The sequence below is a fragment of the Pinus tabuliformis genome, chromosome 7 (genome assembly GCF_031772625.1).
Source record: "Pinus tabuliformis cultivar Carrire ecotype Pingquan chromosome 7, CPIR1, whole genome shotgun sequence".
Classification (NCBI taxonomy): Eukaryota; Viridiplantae; Streptophyta; class Pinopsida; order Pinales; family Pinaceae; genus Pinus; species Pinus tabuliformis.
In genome coordinates, this window is record NC_142293.1 from 1,650,798,150 (window position 1) to 1,650,816,836 (window position 18,687).

General features: G+C 34.8%; 1 protein-coding gene across 1 annotated transcript; it reads left to right on the plus strand.

Annotated features, from left to right (window-relative positions):
* The first annotated feature begins 344 nt into the window (after positions 1-344).
* On the plus strand, positions 345-970 carry LOC149254746 (uncharacterized). Its single transcript, XM_089457078.1, has one exon. The coding sequence runs from the start codon at positions 550-552 to the stop codon at positions 781-783; it is 234 nt and encodes a 77-aa protein (XP_089313204.1). The 5' UTR covers positions 345-549; the 3' UTR covers positions 784-970.
* Positions 971-18,687: the final 17,717 nt, after the last annotated feature.

An 18,687-nucleotide genomic window follows, 5' to 3' on the forward strand; every position in this document is an offset into this window, starting at 1 on the left:
AATGCAGCAACGTGTATATCTCAAATGATAATGCCTGTTATTTAGAGGATGGACGGCATCATTTTTCACTTTACAAATCTATTGGGGTCCACATGACCCAAATCTGTTGAAACATCCCCATTAAATTTATCAGATACTCTTACTGGAAGGGCCACATACTTACACGTACAGAACACACCCACACCCATTGCTTGTCCTTAGTGGGGGGAGGAATATTTTGTGAGAAGTTCCAGAGCCGCCCACGCGGCATCCCAAGATCTGGCGAAATCTCCTACGCGAGTTTTGGAAACGCGTTAAACGGTAACTACCCATCCGCCCGTTGAATCCAGATTCCGCACCACAGAACACCCATTATAAGGCGTTGTAGGAATCACAACTCAACAATTCGTCTCTGATCTACCTCTGCTTGCTGGCAAGCTCAATATTCACTTATTAAAAGCACTCTCATTCGTATCGGATTGCAGTTTGCCCAGGTGCTGTCCTTAGGGTTTGGTGCAGGTTAGGGTTTTCGTTTCAAGATTGTACTGTCCAGAAAATTTGACTCTGGTAATGGCAATTCCGAAGACGACGATAACAACGAATAGGAAGTGGCTAGAAATTGCCCCACCGCGGAGAGTATGTGCCGGAAGACGGCGGCCTTTGGAGAAAACACTGCGGCCAATCGCAGAGGAGCGCAGTCTCGATAATGGCGAGCTAATGGATGGCCTTCGCCCAAATTTTCCTGCAGTCAGTGGCTTCAAGGCGGAGGGCGATACTGAAAGATTTGCGTCCGCAGAGTGTTAAAGCTTTTCTCTGGGGCTCCCTAAATCTTCTTGAAGTCTTGCTAATCTAAGAACTTTTTTATAGCAATCGATCCGTCATCTGGATAATCCGTCTCTAACAGACATTTTCTTCTGTAATTACCCAAATTTGTAACATAGCTTTTACTCTCACGAAAATATGTCCAGAAATATATGGATTTCTTTTCTGATATTGGCTTATGGGTAAGGCTCATTTCTGTTGACATCTAAGTGATTGCCATTATTTGGAAATTAAAGTTGGAGTGAATTATTGATTACAAAATTATTAATGCCTTCATTGTGGACAAAGTTGTTTAACGTCCATGGTGCAAATATAAAAAAATCACTCACAATGTTTCTGGCGGAACAGAGGATTCATGTTAAATTTGTAATTGTAATGCATTTTTAGAAGCAGCAGTTTAAAAATTATGTTTTTTTCTCTGAAAGGTAAGGAAATTATGATTATATTTTTCAAATATTTGGCAGAGATTTTTGTAAATTTATATAAAGGCTATCAAAATTCATAATTTTAAGTATTTTAGAGTTTTTGAAGATGTTGAATTTATTTCCATCATTAAAAACATGATTCAAACACTCCATCTTTACAAAAATTTTGGAATTTTTTTGCCCAGATTCCAGCGATTTTTAACCGTCTTTGCCTCAGTCTCGATAGTCTCGATAGATGACTCCCTTTTGGAAAGCATCCCTGCATTTTCCATCTTTCATCCGTTTCCATATTTTGGATTTCTTTTGGAAATCAACCCCTACATTTTCCATCGTTGATCCGTTTCCATATTCTGGATTTTCATTAAAATCTAACCTTGAATCACGGCAGTTCCTATTTCAGACCCTATAGCATTGTTAATGCTATGTCCTTACCCTCACCTGATAGGAGCTTGACGTCACCGCGAGCATCGATCATGCATCCATGCATCCATCTCTTATCTTCCGGCGAATACCTGTCACCCCGCTCCGGCGATGCGTGTTCCTACCCACCTCCAGCTCCGGCGATGCCATGTTCCTGCCTGCCTCCACTTTGGTGTCTTAATGAGGTTTACCAACCCATGCTTCGAGGGTCATAAACTCTGCACCAACTATCCTCAATACACCAACCATCCTCAACACGTTATCGTTCTCTGGACTAATCCCGGCAATTCAAAGATTGCAACCATCGAACAGGAACACGGCAGAGCTCCGGCGAACAGACGTTGGTGATCGCCTGCAGCGCTTCGAAACCGGTAACGCTCTACCCTTGCACCAAATTGTGCTTTGAATTACGGATTGAAGACCATGAAATTTATATCATAATCCTGTACCCACCCCCCTCCGACTATTACTATTCTGAGCTTATCACCAACGCTTAAAGAGGTTCTAAGCTTATCCTGATAGAACCTCTTTGTCATAATCCGGTTCACCTGGCTTAACAACCAAGAAACCCGTCGTGTAAGGGACATGAACCTTCTGGACGAGAATAGTCTCCGTATCGGCTACAATGAAAGGCTGCCTTTCCTTACTCATAGATTTGAGGGCTGGTATATGCCCAGGATAACGACGCTCCTTAACACTCATATCTTTCACTGCTTGTGGTGAACCACCACCTATGCTGGAATGAATTAATTCCCTCAGTTTGGTATCAATTTCCTCGTTGCTCAGAGGGGACTCTTTTTCAAGCCTACCAACATAATACACTCGCAGGAATAACCCTGATAGAACCTCTTTGTCATAATCCGCAATCAACTCCTCTTTGCTTCAATTTACCCCAATGAAATTGAAGAATCTGGTTCACCTGGCTTAACAACCAAGAAAACCGCCGTGTAAGGGACATGAACCTTCTAGATGGCTATTACTATTCTGAGCTTATTGCCAACCCTTAAAAAAGCAGATAATAATTAGTCCAGAATACAAGCACAAATCCAGAATCTGGAAAATAAACATCGACTGAAACTAGAATTTTTAACCTTACACATGTGGGTCAACAAATTTGTATCTTCATTAACCTGGAATGATGGGAGATCCAGGCATTCCACTGCTTTATGACAAGCAAAAGTGGCTTGAATCGGTGTCAAGGTCTTCGAGCTGTGTCTTGTCTTTTCTAATTGTAATTTCTTATAACAAATACAAAATAGATCCTCACCTAAATGGTTTGCACCCACTCAGTGAGACTGCCAAGTTCCTTCACACCCAAATCTGTGCTTTTTGCACTTTATATCATCTTCTGCCAAAGGCAACCCGCCCCTTTTTCACTGCCATTGATTCATGGCCTATCATCATAGATTCATGCGCTGTTTTTTGACTAATTAAATTGTTTCATGTCTGGAGGTTATAGGGGAAGTCTGTAAACAAAATCTTCTTGAAATTGTTGTATAATTTTAATACTCTGACTTGTATATCACTACTGGATGAAGACGTGTAGAACTTAAAAAACAAAAGAATTCAGTAAATGATTAACCCACAAGTTATTTTGCATTTTTTATGATTTGCAGAGCATTACCAAACATTTTGGAGGTTGTCCTTATTTTGTGATTATATCACTTATGGATGCAGACATGCCTAGAACTTAAAAAACAAATCATTTTGGTTGGTAAGCTATTTGGTTGGTAAGCTATTGCCAATCTTTTTAGCTGTAGTTATAGCTTCAAATGGAATCCGAAGTAGATCAAGTTGTCCTTAAACGAAGTAATTGCAATTTTTTATTTTATTTTAAATATTTTGTTTTATTTGTTTTGTCAACAAATAAATAGCAATTTGTTTATGTTTACCAAATTGCCACTTTAATAATAGTTTTGAAATTATGTATCATCGAAATATTCTCAATTTTCAATGAAAATTCGAGGGAATGTTCTATTTTAACTTCATAAAAAATGCCTTGTTTTTCGCCAATGATAAGAACATTATAATTAAGCATCTCTACCGTGTCTTCTTTGGAGTCAGACAAATTGTGTTTTTCAAACTGTGTGAATATAGTTCATTAATTTAAAACGATGTTAATTTTATTTATTTTTTATATATTTGAATATATATAAGATGTACACTTTCAATTGTTTTTGTTATTGGGTTTTAGATAGTCTAATTTTTTAGTAATCAAATCTGAATTTGAATTTAATAGCTATAGTTATGAATGTAAATTTCTAGATGCGCGAAATTTATTTATTTAAAAACTCAATTTATATAATAAATTAGATTATTAAAATTAAATCAAAATATTAAACAGTTATATTGCATTGTTTGTCGAACACAGTTTGAGATAGATTAAGCTTACTGGACTGTAGATAGGGAAGATAACAGAGAGGCTTGAATATTACTGAATTCACCTATTTTTCTAACTCTGTTCTTTCAGCGAATATACTGACGTAGCTCATCTGATTGTTTGGTAAACTGAAACTAGATTTGTGGATGCCAATTCATAAACGCAACAGTGGTATTGGAAAATATTTTGTCATCCTTCTAAATAAATACCTTTGCTTTTATATGGCACCTTTTAAAACGAGGATACCGAACGTCCCAGCAATGGAATTCGAAAAAACATAAGACATCTTTCTTTTGTTTGTTTTATTTGTAAATGCCACACTTGTTTTTAGCACTTGGTTTATATATGTACATATATGTGTGTGTGTGTGTGTGTGTGTGTGTGTGTGTGTGTTGGGGGGCGTGTTTATATCTGTTTGATATAAGTCGTACAGCTGTCATTTTAAGTGAAACATAAATTTAGTAAAAAAAATTATAAACAATATCTTAACCATATATCTCATCATCAACTAATCTAAATGATAAATTAACTATAATATCTAATCCCTCTTTTTTTTTTTTTTTCCAAGAGCCGCCCATCCCAGCTAAAGTATAATATTACTTCCAGTTTGAAAGAAAGTTGCAAATATGGTTGTAAGTGTTAATGTACACGGTTTTAGTTGAGACTAAAGGTAAAGCACCCCAACTTTCATCCCAACCCAACTAAATTATAATATAGGTGCAGTTGTTGAAAAGGAGTACTGTCCTAAAAAATGAGTCCTCAAAAATGAGTTTAATGACCATGGTATTGGAGGGAAGGTAGTAGATATGCCTATAAGGGTTAATGTAGTAGACATGCCTATAAGGGTATTGGAGGGAAGGTAGTAGATATGATGTAAATATTTTGGCCTATATTTTATAAAAGTTGATAGTTATGGTAACCACAAAAAATAGATATGAATATTGATTTTTACTTTAAAGTGTTTTTATGATGTTTTTAACAACACTATTGTTTACATATTCATTTATAAGGAAGTAAGAAAATGGAGGAAAATAGACATGAATGGGAGGTAACTATCAAAGGCACCAAGCAAGTGTTCACTTGTCTTGTTGGTGGTTGTGCGGGGAACTTGAGTCGATCTAAGCTATCTGGACTTAATCATCATCAGGCTACCACCCAAAATCTCCCACCAATTCCTCCACGTCAAAGAGGTCGAATAAGAGATGCCAATGCTACATGGGCGGTCAAATCTACAAGTGCAGTTAAAAGGAAAAATGCCAAAATACAATATGATTTAGATGCAAGGCTATGTCGTGCACGACAACAAGCATATAAAAGATTTGTCAATGAAGAAATTATTTCAGCTGTAAGTATTTATTAGTATTTATTTGTATATGCTTTTTTATTAATATTGTCAATGAAGAAATTCTTTCAGCTGTAAGTATTTATTACTATTTATCTGTATATGTTTTTTATTAATATTAATTTATTGTTGTGGACTAAATTCATTGAAACTTGTTTTCACAGTCAGTTGTTACATTTGATCAGCTTAATGATACTTCAAAGCAAAGGATTTGTGAAAATATTCAACGTTGGGATCATAGTCTACCTCGTAGACGTATGGAGACAATGAAGCGCATAGATATTGCTTTAAAAGTGAAAGTAAGGATTGAGGTTCCTGATGATGTGGGGGAAGAAGGATTAGATGGGCACAACCATATATTAAACTTTGATGAAACTAATCTGGACAATGACAACGCAGTTGAGTCCATTTTTTTGCATATATTAATTTTTTAGACATTTTAACATTAAATAATATTTATATTTATTATAATTGTATACTAATTTCTCATTTTTATTGATATGCATAGCCTAATCAACAAAATTCCACAAGTTCAAGCCACCAACTATTACGACGCTCACCTAGATTTCAAGGTTTTCAAGGGGTTATTGGGCCAATAAGTTTTTAATCCATATAACCAATTCCACTAAAAACATTAATATATAAATTGTTATGTTTTACCATAATGATGGGATGAGAAATGGATGTTTTGTATTATATATCGTTATCCTTGATTTGTTTTGATTATCTGTGTGTGTGTGTGTTATTTCTTATTTATGGTGCAGGTGTTCCCTTTGGAACCATCACAATCAATGAAAACCCCTTGTCGAAGTCTTAAGAAGAATGGAAATAAAATGGTTCAAATGCTAGAACCATCTTCACGTCCAATGTCACAATGCAAGGTAAGATTATATTTATTTGTACTCTTATAAATTTATCATATTTTTACATTTAATTCTATTTGAGTCATACTTATATCTATGTATAATCTAATGTTTAGAGTAATGAATATACATCTCCTAAAACACCTTTGCACATGTATGATGGTGGACATGATACTCAACAAAAATCACATTCTCTTCAACCATTGCGGCATTCACCTAGACTTCAAGATAAATTAAGAGAGGTAAGTTATATACCACATATCTTAGCTCATAATAACATTGACATATTTTTTTATAACTAGTTAATGCATTTTTTGTTCATATTCGTTACATGTTCCCCATATTCTCATTATATCTATATAGATTTTGATATTTATTGATAGCTAGTCAATGCATTGTCTTTTCATATTCGTTACATGGTCCACATATTTTCATTATATCTATGTGGATTTTGATATTTATTGATAATGTTTTAATTTCCACAGAAAACAAAAAAGATAAATGTTGATGCTATGGTTAAAAGGACCAAAATCATGCCAAAGGACTTGAAAGCACGTGGATTCAAGTCACGCAAACAATACATAGAGCATATATGCTCAACTAGCATTGCTCTCACTAAACCCACTAGGTTTGCTACTTTGAAGGCTAAACATTCCAGCAAGTTGTGATTGGAGGAAGTTACAAGCTCGAATCTTAGAAATAAATCTTAAATTTCTGCAAATATACTCGGGAGAACAACCTTGTTATTGAATTTACATAATATATGTATTTACTTGATATTCCAAGATCAGCCTTGCAATTGGTGAAAGAAATATCCTCGCTGTCAAATCTTTGAAATCAACATTGAATATTTGGAAATATACTCTGGCAAACAAGTTTGTCATTGAATTTTCTTAATATGTGGATTTGTTTGACCAACCTTTGTCATTGAATTTGCTTATTAGATATATTTATTTGATATTTCAAGATCAAACATGTAATTGTTGAAAGGAAGATGTCAACTACTTTCTGTACTGTTGTGGGAGGGCATAAGATGTTGCAGGAGGTTGTTTACTGTGCCCCGCATATGTTTATAATGCTAATCTATTCAAATTTATATTGATAGAGAAATGGTTACAGGAAAAATATTTAATTAGAAGAATTATCAAATATAATTAGGAGCATTATCAAATTTACATGGGTATATGACATAAATTGAAAAATAATAATTAAAAGTATTATTAAATATTAATTCAATAATTCAATTTTTTTATTTTATTGTTGTAAAGTGAGGAATTATTAGTTGTCAAATTAATAGTGAGATAGTCATTACTTGCTGTTATTAGCAAATACAAGGTGATTGTTTAAAAAAATATGGAAGCTAGCTAGAATTACTTGCGACTGATAACCTATTTCTTTATGTCCTAGAAAAACAAACTCTCAACCAAACAAAAATAACTTAAAACATACTCCTGATTTATATTAAATAATAGACTATTTATATATATTTAGAAAAAAATATAAACAATACATATATTTTACATATATTTTTTAGATTAAAAAATGCAAAATTATTTAAGAAATGAATTATTAGCAAATTTATATTTTAAAAAATTATGAACAATAGAGTAACAACCTCGTGAGTTTCTAAATTATTTCATTCTTTTTTGGTTGATATAAAGTTTTAATCTTAATTTTCATATATAGGATAACATCATTTATATCCATTATTAATAGTCTAAAATCTAACGAGCATGGATTCCCTTTAACATTTGCTCCGACAAACAACAGTAAATTTAAAAGTAAATAAATAAAAATTCACTATTAGCCTATATCCTCACATGAGATAATATCCTCACATGCCATCTCTTAAAACTTTTGACAATAACGGTGTCTCATTTGCAAAAATACCAAAGCAATTTTTACAAAAAAATATTTAAACAATCCTTATGACAACATAAATTATCCAATAATATAACTAAGTGATCATTAATTTAGTCAATCAAATCCCAGATCTGATTATTTGTAATCTTATGTGATTGTCCTCTTCTGAGTTGCATTAGGACTGTAAAATAACTCTTCCCGACCTTGTAATGGGCAACAAATACATGTTCGTATTTAGGTATTTTCATCATCTTTTGAAACATAAAATTAAATTATAGGTAAGTGTCCTTTCAATTTTTTTCCCAATCTAATGACCACCTCCGTTGCTTTTCGTTCCCGTCCCACACGGACAAATACTAAAGTTTTTACAATGCTACCTTTTTCAATATTACACACTTCATTAGAACATTATACTCCAAGCTACTTGCATTTATTGTACCTCACAAAGATGTGATTGATGTAGAGAATCCAACTAAACTAGATTCCTAGCTAGTACTTATCACTGATCCTTGAACTGTTTGAGATTGATAAATTATCTTTATTCTTACTTACAAAATTTAAATCATGTGGTTTGGTTAATGATGGACATAAAAATAAAAAGAATTTGCTCTCTATTTCCTTTATTAAGGTTTATCTTTTCTAGTCGCCCTTCATTCTGGGAGACACCATCTTATTTGTGTCAAATAAGATTATCATGGGTGTCATTATAATAATGTTATGTCACTTTTGATATTGTCAATCATTTCATGGGAACATTTTCTATGATGTAACACATCAATTGTGTTACTTTATTTCTAGGTATTTACAACTAGTTTTCATGGTTCATGATGTATGACTCTCACATTACCTTTACACACTCACTAAAGGTGATGTCATATATTGCTTCCACTTCTTAGAAACACCTTAGCTCTCCCTTTCTCCAATAATGACATTGTCTAATAGATATCTATCCATATGTGCATGTATTTCTGCATTCTCTCTAGAAAAACCTCTAATCATTTGATATCACATCATATCTCCTTGTTTTCTGTATTGTCCACCACATAGTGCAAATATATATTATCTAGTTATTATTCTAAGCCCATACTTAATGCTCTAAGAAGCAATAAGGAAGATATCATAAAATTAAAATGCTAGCAAAAACTTCTATTACAGAAAAAAGATATCACGAAAGATAAAATTTAAATATTAAATTTACAAATTTACATCTTAATTTTGGGTTTATGAAATATATAAATCTTTGGAACCCTAATTATTAATAACCTACAAACTTCTATTAATTATATATTTTTTTAATAATATAATTAATTTAACATCTCCCTAACTTCAGATAAAAATTAAAACAATATTATCTAAATTAAAAAAAATTGTAAAAAATTATAACTAAACTTAATATTAATTTAGAAAATTCTAACCAATAATCGTTAGTAAACTTTTAGCCATTATTATATATATGATAATTCTTAAACAAATGTGAATGGCTTTTACAATGTGGACTTAAATGAGTCCAGCCTAAACCAATGATAATGGGTCAAATGCTTTTGTGTGTGCAATACTAAATAAATAATAAAATAATGTTTTGTGTTTTTATTTATTTATAGGTTTTTAGAAAATTCGGGTTGTAAAAACATGTGATTAATGTTGAAGGCAAATTTGGTTCCATGTGATTATTATAAATAATTTACATTTAAAAGCAACATTGATTCTATATTATTGCTATAAATAATTTATATATGTGATTACTGTTTAAAGCAACATTCATTCCGTTATTATGATAAATAACTTTTTATCCATTTAATTTGTAATTAATATTAAAAGCAACACTGATTCCATATTGTTATAAATAATTTACACTGTGATTAATGTTTATAGAAACATTCATTCCATATTATTATGATACATAACTTTTCATCCTAGATTCTATATTGAATTTACTTTCATAACTGAATGAAAATCCATATGATATTGTGAAATCATCTGAGGTTATGTAATTAATTTGAAAAGTTAGTTTGAGTTATTAAATATTGGTTAGTATTTTTTAAGTTTTATTATAAACAATAAATTGAAAATAATACATTAATAATTGTTATAAGGTAGTTTAGTTCTGGTTATTTAGGTTATAAATTATAAGTTCAGATAAATTGTATATAAAATTGTTGTGTCTAAATTAATTTAGATTATTTAATGGGTAATTTAATTAAATGTTTGATTTTTTTAAATATTTTAAAAATAAATATTTATTTCTCAAAATTAAACATTATAATTTGTATAGCCAATATTAAATTATTATAATTTGTATATGAGCGGTGATCATTGGCCTACTGAGATTGCTCTGAAATTTGAAGTGAGTGGTCTGGAATGCACTGTTCGGGGTCGGCCTGCGAGAAGGGCTATGAGGAGGCGAAACCACCAGAGAGGAGGGCATAGTAACAGGAGGCAGGGCAGGATCCACAGAACCGCTAACCTTCGAACGCCTTCTGCTACCTCGGCGTCCCCCCGAGTGACTCCTCATACTCTGACGCACCATGTTGAGGCGGTGAGGGGAGCGCACAATGAGACCAGGGGCAATGGCTGGAGGGCTATAGAACAACACAAGGGACCTCTTCGTTCGCTCAAGACGGGCCTGAGAGTGCAGCCCAATTCCAAACTCAGGGGCAATTAAAAGCTTGCCACCAATTGCATAGACTAGCCTATCATCACGACCCTTAGCATAACAAGACCACAGACCCGCTGTAGGCCAAAACCTAGAGCATATCTTCTGTCTATGCACGTCGTTCATGTATCTACATCGTATACGCGCAAATTCAATATACAGAAATTGCACATATACGGAAACTGTGCATATACGGAAGATATGCATGCATATCTTCCGTATATGCACAGTTTCCGTATACATATGCCGTATATGCACAGTTTCCGTATATGCATATCTTCCGTATATGCACAGTTTCCGTATATGTGCAATTTCTGTATATTGAATTTGCGCGTCTGCGATGCAGATACACGAACGACATGCATAATCGAGAGGTATGCACATACAGGAAAGTTAGGGATATACGGAAGACATGCGCAAATCTTCCGTATATGCCTAGTTTCCGTATATGCGCACATCTTCCAAATATGCATAGTTTCCGTATATGTGTTGTTTCTGTAACATAAATGAAGATACATGAACGATGTGCATATACGCAAGATATGCACATAAAGGAAAGTTAGGGATATACGAAAGACATGCGCATATCTTCCGTATATGCTCAGTTTCGGTATATGCGCACATCTTTCGTATATGCACAGTTTCTGTATATGCGCAATTTATGTATATGGAATTTGCACATATATGATGCACAAGCATAAACGAAGATCTGTACAAATTCCATATATAGAATTTGCGCATATACGGAAACTGTGCATATACAGAAGATGTGCGCATATACAAAAACTGGGCATATACGGAAGATATGCGCATGTCTTCCGTATATCCCTAACTTTCCTGTATGTGCACATCTTCCGTATATGCCCGTCGTTCATGTATCTTTATTTATGTTACAGAAACTACGCATATACGGAAACTATGCATATACGGAAGATGTGCACATATACGGAAACTGGGCATATACGGAAGATATTCGCATGTCTTCCGTATATCCCTAACTTTCCTGTATGTGCATACCTCTCGATTATGCACGTCGTTCGTGTATCTGCATCGCAGATGCGCAAATTCCATATACAGAAATTGTGCATATACGGAAGACGCGCATATCTTCCCTATATGTCCAGTTTCCGTATATGCGCACATCTTCCGTATATGCACAGTTTCCGTATATGCGTAGTTTCTGTAACATAAACGAAGATGTGTACAAATTCCATATAAAGAAATTGCGCATATACGGAAACTGTGCATATATGGAAGATGTGCGCATATACGAAAACTAGGCATATACGGAAGACATGCGCATGTCTTCCATATATTCCTAACTTTCCTGTATGTGCATACCTCTCGATTATGCACGTCGTTCGTGTATATGCATCGTATACGCACAAAATCAATATACAGAAATTGCGCATATACGGAAACTGTACATATACAGAAGATATTTGTGCATCTCTTCCGTATATGCACAGTTTCTGTATATGCCCAATTTCTGTATGTGGAATTTGCACATCTACGATGCAGATACATGAACGACGTGCATAATCGAAAGGTATGCACATACAGGAAAGTTAGGGATATACGGAAGATATGCGCATGTCTTCCATATATGCCCAGTTTCCGTATATCCGCACATCTTCCGTATATGCACAGTTTCCGTATATGCGTAGTTTCTGTAACATAAACGAAGATACATGAACGACGTGCATATACGGAAGATATGCACATACAGGAAAGTTAGGGATATATGGAAGACATGCGTATATCTTCCGTATATGCCTAGTTTCTGTATATGCGCACATCTTCCTTATATGCACAGTTTCCGTATATGCGCAATTTATGTATATGGAATTTGCACATATACGTTGCAGAAGCATAAACGAAGATGTGTACAAATTCCATATACAAAAATTGCGCATATATGGAAACTGTGCATATACGGAAGATGTGCGCATATACAGAAACTATGCATATACGGAAGAGATGCGCATGTCTTCCTTATATCCATAACTTTCCTGTATGTGCATATATTCCGTATATGCACGTCTTTCATGTATCTGCATCGTATACGCGCAAATTCAATATACAGAAATTTCGCATATACGGAAACTGTGCATATACGGAAGATATGCGTGCATCTCTTCCGTATATGTCCAATTTATGTATATGGAATTTGCACGTATACGATGCAGATACATGTACGACGTGCATATATGGAATATATGTACATACAAGAAAGTTAGGAATATACGGAAGACATGCGCATGTCTTCCGTATATGCCCAGTTTCCGTATATGCGCACATCTTCCGTATATGCGCAGTTTCCGTATATGCACAATTTCTGTATATGGAATTTGTACACATCTTCGTTTATGTTATAGCAACTACGCATATATGGAAACTGTGCATATATAGAAGATGTGCGCATATACGGAAACTGAGCATATACAGAAGATATGCGTGTGTCTTCCGTATATGCACAGTTTCCATATATGCGCAATTTCTATATATGGAATTTGCGCATCTGCGATGCAGATACACGAACGATGTGCATAATCGAGAGGTATGCACATACAGGAAAGTTAGAGATATATGGAAGACATGCGCATATCTTCCGTATATGCCCAGTTTTCTTATATGCGCGCATCTTCCGTATATGCACAGTTTCCGTATATGCGTAGTTTCTGTAACATAAACGAAGATACATGAACGACATGCATATACGAAAGATATGCACATACAGTAAAGTTAGGGATATACGGAAGACATGCACATATCTTCCGTATATGATCAGTTTCCGTATATGCGCATGTCTTCCGTATATGCACAGTTTCCGTATATGCGCAATTTATGTATATGGAATTTGCGCATCTGCGATGCAGATACACGAACGACGTGCATAATCGAGAAGTATGCACATACAAGAAAGTTAGGGATATACAGAAGACATGTACATATCTTCTGTATATGCCCAGTTTCTATATATCTGCACATCTTCCGTATAAGCACAGTTTCCGTATATGCGCAATTTCTGTAACATAAACGAAGATACATGAACGACGTGCATATACGGAAGATGTGCACATACAGGAAAGTTAGGGATATACGGAAGACATGCGAATATCTTCCGTATATGCTTAGTTTCCGTATATGCGCAATTTATGTATATGGAATTTGCGCATATACGATGCAGAAGCATAAGCGAAGATGTGTACAAATTCCATATACAAAAATTGCGCATATATGGAAACTATGCATATACGGAAGATGTGCGCATATATGGAAACTGGGCATATACGGAAGACATGCGCATGTCTTCCGTATATCCTTAACTTTCCTGTATGTTCATACATCTCGATTATGCATGCCGTTCATGTATTTGCATCGTATACGTGCAAATTCAATATACAGAAATTGCGAATATACGGAAACTATGCATATACGAAAGATATGCATGCATCTCTTCCGTATATGCACAGTTTCCGTATATGCCCAATTTCTGTATATGGAATTTGCGCGTATACGATGCAGATACATGAACGACGTACATATACGGAAGATATACACATACAGGAAAGTTAGGGATATATGGAAGACATGCGCATGTCTTCCGTATATGACTAGTTTCCGTATATGCGCACATCTTCCGTATATGTACAGTTTCCGTATATGCGCAATTTCTGTATATAGAATTTATACACATCTTCGTTTATGTTACAGAAATTGCGCATATACGGAAACTATCCATATACGGAAGATGTGCGCATATACGGAAACTGGGCATATACGGAAGATATGCGCGTTTTCCGTATATGCATAGTTTCTGTATATGCGCAATTTCTGTATATGGAATTTGCGCATCTACGATGCGAATACACGAACGACGTACATAATCGAGAGGTATGCACATACAGGAAAGTTAGGGATATATGGAAGACATGCGCATATCTTCCGTATATGCACACATCTTCCATATTTGCACAGTTTCCGTATATGCGCAGTTTCTATAACATAAACGAAGATACATGAACGACGTGCACATACAGGAAAGTTAGGGATATATGGAAGACATGCGCATATCTTCCGTATATGCCCAGTTTCCGTATATGCGCACATCTTCCGTATATGCACAGTTTCCATATATGCGCAATTTCTGTATATGGAATTTGCGCATATACGATGCAGAAGCATAAACGAAGATGTGTACAAATTCCATATACAGAAATTGCGCATATACGGAAACTGTGCATATACGAAAGATGTGTGCATATACAGAAACTGGGCATATACGGAAGACATGCACATGTCTTCCGTATATCCCTAACTTTCCTATATGTGCATAACTCTCGATTATGCACATCGTTCATGTATCCACTTCGTATACGTGCAAATTCAATATACAGAAATTGCGCATATACGGAAACTGTGCATATACAGAAGATATGCGTGCATCTCTTTCGTATATGCACAGTTTCCGTATATGCCCAATTTCTGTATATGGAATTTGCACATCTGCGATGCAAATATATGAACGACGTGCATAATCGAGAGGTATGCACATCCAGGAAAGTTAGAGATATACGGAAGACATGCGCATATCTTCCGTATATGCCCAGTTACTGTATATGTTCACATCTTCCGTATATGGACAATTTCCGTATATGCGCAATTTCTGTATATGGAATTTGTACACATCTTCGTTTATGTTACAGAAACTGCGCATATACGGAAACTATGCATATACGGAAGATGTGCGCATTACGGAAATTGGGCATATACGGAAGATATGTGCGTCTCTTCCGTATATGCACAGTTTCCGTATATGCGCAGTTTCTATATATGGTATTTGCGCATCTGCGATGCAGATACATGAACGACGTGCATAATCCAGAAGTATGCACATACAGGAAAGTTAGGGATATATGGAAGACATGCGCATATATTCCGTATATGCCCAGTTTCCGTAAATGCGTACAACTTCCGTATATGCACAGTTTCCCTATATGCGCAGTTTCTGTAACATAAACGAAGATAAATAAATGACATGCATATATGGAAGATATGCACGTACAGGAAAGTTAGGGATATACGGAAGACATGTGAATATCTTCCGTATATGCCAAGTTTCCGTATATGTGCACATCTTGCGTATATGCACAGTTTCCGTATATGCACAATTTATGTATGTGAAATTTGTGCATATACGATACAGAAGCATAAACGAAGATGTGTACAAATTCCATATACAGAAATTGCGCATATACGGAAACTATGCATATACGGATGATGTGCGCATATACGAAAACTGGGCATATACGGAAGATGTGCGCATGTCTTTCGTATATCCCTAACTTTCCTGTATGTGCATACCTCTCGATTATGCACGTCGTTTGTGGATCTGCATCATAGATGCGCAAATTCCATATACAAAAATTCCGCATATACGGAAACTGTGCATATACGGAAGAGATGTACGCATCTCTTCCGTATATGCACAGTTTCTGTATATGCGCAATTTTTGTATATTGAATTTGCGCGTATACGATGCAGATACATGAACGACGTGCATATACGGAAGATATGCACTTACAGGAAAGTTAGGGATATACGGAAGACATGCGCATATCTTCCTATATGCCCAGTTTCCGTATCTGCGCACATCTTCCGTATATGCACAGTTTCCGTATATGCGCAATCTCTGTATATGGAATTTGTACACATCTTTGTTTATATTACAGAAATTGCGCATATATGGAAACTGTGCATATACGGAAGATGTGCGCATATACGGAAACTGGGCATATACGGAAGATATGCACATGTCTTCCGTATATCCCTAACTTTCCTGTATGTGCATATCTTCCATATATGCACGTCATTCATGTATCTTTGTTTATGTTACAGACATTGAACATATCCAGAAACTGTGCATATATGGAAGATGTGCGCATATACGGAAACTGGGCATATACGGAAGATATGCGCATGTCTTCCGTATATCCCTAACTTTCTTGTATGTACATACCTCTTGATTATGCACGTCGTTCGTGTATCTACATCGCAGATACGCAAATTCTATATACAGAAATTGCGCATATATGGAAACTATGCATATACGGAGGACACGCGCATATCTTCCATATATGCCCAGTTTCCGTATATTCGCACATCTTCCGTATATGCACAGTTTTCGTATATGCGCAATTTCTGTAACATAAACGAAGATGTGTATAAATTCCATATACAGAAATTGCGCATATACGGAAACTGTGCATATACAGAAGATGTGCGTATATACGGAAACTGGGCATATACGGAAGACATGCGCATGTCTTCCGTATATCCCTAACTTTCCTGTATGTGCATATCTTCCGTATATGCACGTCGTTCATGTATCTGCATCGTATACGCGCAAATTCAATATACAGAAATTGCGCATATACGGAAACTGTGCATATACGGAAGATATGCGTGCATCTTTTCCGTATATGCACATTTTCTGTATATGCCCAATTTCTGTATATGGAATTTGCGCATCTGCGATGCAGATATACGAACGATGTGCATAATAGAGAGGTATGCACATACAGGAAAGTTAGGGATATACGGAAGACATGCGCATATCTTTCGTATATGTCCAGTTTTCGTATATGTACACATCTTCCGTATATGCACAATTTTCATATATGCGCAATTTCTGTATATGGAATTTGTACACATCTTTGTTTATGCTTTTGTTTTATTTGTGCTTGTGCATATACGGCAACTGTGCATACACGGAAGAGACACGCATATCTTCCGTATATGCACAGTTTCCGTATATGCGTACATCTTCTTTATATTCACAGTTTCCGAATATGCGCAATTTCTGTAACATAAACGAAGATGTGTAAAAATTCTATATATTGGTAGTCTTAATATTCCCTCTTCTCCAATCACACCCTTAACCCCATAAAACAAAAAAAAAAAATCAATAAAGGTTAAAGAGGTTAAATAACAAGTACATGTTTATTAAATGGATTAATTCTCACATGTAAAATCTATAGAATATGAACATAAACTATAAACTATAATTCATGTGTAAAGAAATAAATGAATATTCTAGGGTCGAGGATGTGAAAATATATTTAAGCTTTCATATTTTTTTTGATATGTATTTTGTTTATACTTAAGAGTCGTTATTGTATGGTAGCTTATGATAAAAATATTTACGGTTACATATTTGTTAAGAGACTTGGTAAGAATATTTTGAAAGTTATATTGGATTGTAATGTGTGGTTATTGTTTTTTATCTCTTATCAAGTTTGAAAGGCATATGTATTTTTAGACAGATTAATCTTGAGGTGCGAGGTATAAGTCTTAAGATTACATTTTAAACATCAAATAAGATATAAATATAAAAGTAACTTAACTTATAAACTTGATAATTTGTAAATAATAAAAGAAAAATCGGTTACAACTATTCATCAAAAGTAATATAACATTGATAGAATATAACATCGCATCCACATAAGGATTTAAAATTCAATGAAGATGTTATCATCAACAGAAGTATAAATTTATGTATTTTTATTCAAAATAGGTCCAACTATACATGTTTCTTTTTTACCAAATAGAACTTCATTTCCAACATAAATAATGGAATCTCATGCCCATAAATGACATAATGGAAAAACAACATCATGATCGATCTAAAGTATGGGTCTATAAGTCACCCTCGTCCCTCTTGGCACTCCCAGGTGGATTTCCAAATTGATATCTCTGCAAAAAATTACAATAATCAATTAGTTGTAAAAATTGAAAAGCATATAATCAATTTCATTAATTCATGATGATATTTTGATCAAATACTCATTCTCACCGTGAGGATTTTAGGCAATGGAGAAGACAACCCATCCTAGGTAGATGGCGGAGCACTTGGTGACGGATATAAGCATGGTTCA